The sequence below is a fragment of the Apis dorsata genome, unplaced genomic scaffold, assembly GCF_000469605.1.
Source record: "Apis dorsata unplaced genomic scaffold, Apis dorsata 1.3 scaffold_1083, whole genome shotgun sequence".
Taxonomy (NCBI): domain Eukaryota; kingdom Metazoa; phylum Arthropoda; class Insecta; order Hymenoptera; family Apidae; genus Apis; species Apis dorsata.
In genome coordinates, this window is record NW_006264181.1 from 42,516 (window position 1) to 49,030 (window position 6,515).

At 15.4% G+C, this 6,515-nt stretch overlaps 1 protein-coding gene across 1 annotated transcript in view; it reads right to left on the reverse strand.

Moving 5' to 3' along the window:
- Positions 1 to 6,515, reverse strand: part of LOC102671553 (carbonic anhydrase 2-like) — a 34,639-nt gene that overhangs the window by 14,788 nt on the left and 13,336 nt on the right. Inside the window, exon 2 of the mRNA XM_006624502.2 lies at positions 1,755 to 1,793. Coding sequence (XP_006624565.2) covers positions 1,755 to 1,793 — 39 coding nt within the window. The remainder of the gene's footprint in view (positions 1 to 1,754; positions 1,794 to 6,515) is intronic.

Here is a 6,515-nt window from a genome sequence, read left to right on the forward strand (position 1 = left end):
TTATATAAAAAATAAATTAATGTATTTTCAATTATATAACTTATATTTATCACTTCAAATAAATTATTATTTGATATAATTATTTATTATTTGAATTTGATGAAAATGATTGGTTTTTTAATATCATTAAATATTATTATTACATATTTATTATTGTTATATTCATTATATATTTATTATATTTTCTATATTTATTCTGAATAATATTATTATTAAATAAAATTTCAATTAAAAAAATTATTTTCTCAAATAAATTCTTCAATGATCTATTATTATTATTCAATAATCAAACAAAAATAATGTAAAAACATAAAATATAAATTTATTAATATTAATATTTAATATTAATAATATAATATATATGTTTATAATATAATATAATAAATAATTATTTTCAAAAATTTTATTATTTCAAATCTGGGATTATTATATAGATAACTAAAGTACATAAAAATAACTATATCGATTTAACTGAAAATATTTAAAAATTTGGAAAAATATAATAAAAATATAATATGATATAAAAATATATTTCGAAAATAAAAATTATATAGATAAATACATTAAGTAGTAAATTTTTCTATAAATAGGTGTGAACATCATACATCATAATTTTGTAAATAGAATTATCTAATTTTTAATACATCAATTGATGTTATTTGTTATTTTCTATAGAAAAATTTCTATAGGAAAATATTAGTTATTTATATCATAAAATTTGTAAATTATAATTATACTAAGATATTTATGTCGTAAAATTTGTAACTAAGCTATAATTAGACTGCTGTTTATGTTATATATATTGTAATATGTTTATATTATATATATTATAATTTGAAGTTTATGAAACTTATACTATGTGAAAAAGGAGAGCATGAGTAATATCGAAGTATTTGCATGTTCATTGTCTTTCATAAGTTTTATAAATTTCAAATTATAATATCTTCTAAATTAATAATTTTATATAAATATTTTATTTTACATATTTTAAATATTATATTTTATATAAATTTATGTTATTATATTTATATACATAAATATAATAATATAATACTTTTTAATACTTTTACTTATTTAATACTTTTTTGTAGAAAACAATTAATATATATTAAAAATTATACAATTTCGTTTAAAAATTAATATAATATAAAAAAATATTAATATTGCATAATGTATTATATACATATATATTATTATATTATATTATATAAATAATTTTGAAATTTTTTCGTATTATTCATATCGATTGTTTCCAATTAAACCGGACATAGTATACGTACATATTTAATAATCTTTATTTGAGTAAAAATTAATATTGATTTTAAACATAATAAAAAATATATATATATAATGAAAAATTAATATCGAGAGAATTTATGGATTTTTAATAATTACAAGAATAAAAAATCAATTTGACTTATTTTAATAATTCGTTACATTAAATAAAATTTAAAAAATTAATAACATTAAATTAATTTATTGGAAAGAAAAAGAATACTTCGTATTTATTACATAAATATTTTTGTCTGAATTGTAAATATGAGATAGCGTTAAAATTAAAACGTCGTGAATGCAATGACATTAAGAATGTGGTATTTGACATGTGTTGACATGTGAAAAAAGTAAATTAATCATATTGAAACAGTAACAAGCATTTAAAGGTTTTTACATCTTTAAATCATAAATCATAAATAAATCTCAAGTATTTATGATTTTTTTTTTCTGCGATTTCAGAGATTTCATAATTAACTTACCACTATTTCCATCGTAGCTGAAATTGCCGACAACCAACTCTGAAATAAAAACAAACAATAATTTGAGAAAACGGTCTATTTATATATTATTTATTAATCATTATACATCAATAAATGATTATGTTTGAACGAATTTCATTTCTAATTATAATATTATTCATTCTAATTATAACTTAAGCTATAATTAAACAACAATTATAAGAATCTCATTATGTTAATGCAATTTGAATCGTCATTTTCTGTAAGTCTATCTTATATCACGATACGAATACGAAAAAAAAATTTCCACGAACTATCGATGGTGCTCTTATTTGTTAATCTAAGCATCATCTGAATTGTAAAAAAATTATAAAAAATGTAGAATGGAAATATTTGTAATAATAAATTGCACAATGGTTATAGAAAATATAATATATTATTTTTTAATATTATATAATAAATATATAATAAATAATATATAATATATAATATATAATAAATAATAATAATATAAATTATTAATAAAAAATATTTCTTTATTATATCTATTTTATTTTCGTAGTATCTTATTTTTAATATTTTTATATATAATCATATGAAAACAAATTTTTATGGAGGAAATTTTATTTGTAATTTTTAAAATTTTTGAAATAGATAAATAGAAATAAATATATTTATTTCTTCAAATAAATTTTATGAATAGAATTTTCTTTAAGACAGAATTTAAATAAATAGTATTTCAAATATATATTTTAATAGCAATTCATAGAAATACAATTTTGAAATAATTTTTTTATTAAACTATAAGATCAAATTATCTCGAATAAAAAATTTCCAATTTAAATTTTATTTTATACGATACGTATTACATGTATAATGTTTTAAAATCACATTATTATATGTATTATATATATTATATGTATAATAAGATATAAAACATGATCTATACATATCGTGAAACTCAAAATATTAGAAAAAAAATCCTCAAAAAATTTACATTTTTAAAAATATTAAATATAAACATTATTATTATTATTATTATTAATATTAATCAATTATTATAATTAATATTAATCAATTATTATATTTTTTTGATAGATTTATATAAAAATAGAATCATAATATAGATTTTCTATTCAATTATAGCAAATTAGAAATTTTTTGAATTTTTATTAGAACGAATTAGAGATATGAACATGAGATTTTTAATTTTTATATTGAAATATATATTTTCTACTTTCTTTTATTTTCTAATTTAATAATATTCCGTAAATAATAAATAATACTTCATAATTTAAGCATTAAATATATTTTCAAATTAATTAATTTGGTTCCAGCATAAAATGAAATAATATTTGATTTAAGTGATTAAGATTTATTTGTTATTTGTAATAATATAAAAATTTTAGTTTTAAATATTTTATCTCAAATTATTTTAAATTATTTTAAAATATCGATATGAAATATGCTTAAACTTAATTGATTATTATTATAATAAATATATTAATGTATAAATATTTTTTATCTATTATATGTTATAGAATTTGTAAATATTAAATTTTTAAAATTAATTAAAACTTTTAATGGAAATTAAGAAAATTTTGAATAAATTCAAATTTTAATAAAACATTTACGTAACTTTGATTGATTATAAATAAAAACTTATAAAAAAAAAAAAAAAAAAAANAAAAATTATAACCAGATGAATAGGTGAATTTTTTATAAAAAAATAAATTGAAAATATAAAATAATGTTTTTTTGTTTGTTTTTTGAACTTTGTTTTTTAAAAAAATTAAGTTTCAAAATTGTTTAAATATAAATGAAATTTGCTAATTCTTGATTAAACACAAATGAATTAACGAAAGGAGGTAATTTTATCTGAAAATAATATACAATAAGAAATATAAAATAAAATTTTATTGTTTAAATTCTGTTTTTAAGAAAAACGAATTTATATATACAAATAAGAAATTTTGTAATCGATGAATTTTCAAATTCGATTTTTCTTGATAATAAGGAATAAACAATAAAATCTTATTTTATATTTTTCAGTTATTTTTATATCATATCAATACTTTCATATCAATAATTCATTATATTCCATCAAAAATAAAAGCCAATTTTATTTGCACTTAAAGAATTTTCAAAAAATGAAAAAAAATAAAAATAAAAAATTGCAAAAAATTTTTCATAAATAAAAAATTGCTATTTAATTGTTATTCTCGATTTATTAATTTTTTCATAAGTTTATATTCAATTATATTATTATTTACTATATCAATATTATATACAATATACTATACAATATTTACTATATTATTATTATTATTTACTAATCATAAATAATAACTAAAGATTTAATAATAAATATAAAATTTATTAATTTAAAATTTTAATAAAAAAATATTTTTAAGATAATTTATCATTTGTATTATTTTATTTATCTCATTTCTAAAAAAATATATTTATATCACATTCTAATTGAATCTCTTATACAACAAAAATTAATTTAAGATTTGTAATATACAAAGCATCAAATATATGAATATAATGTTGTGTAACGTAATGTTGAAATTATTAAAATTTATAATATTCTTATAGATAACTTAATATATATTATATATTAATATATTCATGATATACAGCAATGAACGCATAAAAAATTCTTTTTCTCTTTCTTAATAATTAAAATATAAAATATTTCATTTCTATTTCTTTATATAATAAAGAACTAAAATGTGTATATATATATTTACATATCCAAAATATAAAAATTCTTATTATCTTTCATATGTATAAATATAAGAAAAACTATTCTTATTTATATTATTGTTATCTTTTGAAAATTCTGAAAGGTTAAAACAAACGTAAAAGTTAATATATAAAAATATCAATTGATGAAACTTATTTATTAAGTAATTTAAGTTTATATTAGACGAAGCGAAACGGATATAAAATGAGACTGCTTCATCTCATATTTCCATCTTATTAACCAAAATTTAAATTGCTTTATAATATATATTATACTAATTTAATAAATAAGTATAAATTTTATATATATAACTTTTGTGTTTATTTTTACTTCTAAAATCGATCTTCTAAAGTATTGTTTCACAAATATATTAGCATCCTATATATAGAGACTTCTTAGAAGAATCTAGGTTAGTCAGATCTGTTTTGCACCTTCATGGGAACTTCTTGACACTCTAGTGAAAGTCGATTTACAAAAGATTTACAAGTTGGTTTCCTTCTTGCATTAGATTCGTCACAGATGAATTATTCCTTTCCTTCATGATTAGTTCTTTTACGATTTAACAACGAGTATCGATTTCCTCCTACGAATTTGATTGCAATGATTATACCGTTACACGCGACATCAAAAACTTTTGATGTATGTCTGGCTGATATGTTGCTGAATAATAAACTTGTTTAATAGACGCAAGGACATGTCCTTGTTTAAGGACATTGCATTTTTTTATCTATAAATCTATGAAAACTTATTATATGTTATATACGATAATTTCACATAACTTTTTCATTTTTTTTTCTTGCTGTCTACTTTTTCAATTACTATTATTATCAAACAAAGATTTGTAAATCATTTGGAAAAATAATTTCCGATATTTATGTTATTACAATGATGAAATGAGACCGAAAAAAGAATTGAAAATATTAATCTATCATTAATATAATAATAACTAATAATAATATATAATATTTATTTATTTTAAACTCACAAAATTCGAATTCGAAACATTATTTCGAAACAAAATCTCGAAATTTTTATTATATGTATTAACTCAAAATACATCTTTCTTTTTTTTTTAATATATCTTTTTTTGATTAAAATTTTGGCAAATTTTGATTTTTAGAATTCTTCATATTAATGAATATTATAAATAAATAATTGATAATCTTTTTAATTTGTAAAGAATAAATTTTTATATTTTCGAAGTTCGAAATATCAAAAATTTTTCATTTTCAAAAAATTTTGAAATTTCGAATATTTTATATTTAATAATTATGTTATCTAATATTTATGTTATTATTGTATAAGATAAAATTGAGAAAAAAAATAAACAAAAATATATAAATCTTCAAAGAAATAATAAAAAAAATAAAAAATAAGAATTGAGAAGAAAATAAAATAAGAAATAATTAAATTTTTAATTGAAGAGTAATAATAATTGCAATGTATTTTTTTTTATTACTATTATAACAAAATACATAATAGATAAAGCAAATAGAAAAAAGAAAATATCAGTTCAAATCATTAATTATGGATTAATTATATCTATCATATTTATTATATTATATGAAACAATTGAATTATTCTTTATAAAATATGATTATAAATGTAAAAATAAAAAATAAAAAATTAAATCAATGATTTAAAAAAATAATAATAAGAAAAATAAGAATAAAGCTTTTATTATCCCATAAAATTTATTTTGAATTTGTTAATTTTATTTAAATTTTTATATATTAAAATTTATATATTAATATAATTTTTATATATTAAAACTTGTATAAAATTGATATAAAATAAATTTATAAATTATTTATTAGAAGTAAATAAATAGCAAATTTTAATACTAATATATAACAAATTATCTAATTATTAAAAAGTAGATCATTAATTAAATTACAATTAATTATCTTTCATATTATTGACTTAAAATATTATTAAGAAATCAAATAATAAGATAACTCACTTTCTCTGATTAATTAATTATAATAAATAACAATTTATTTCTCTAAATTTATTCTTCACTAAATAAA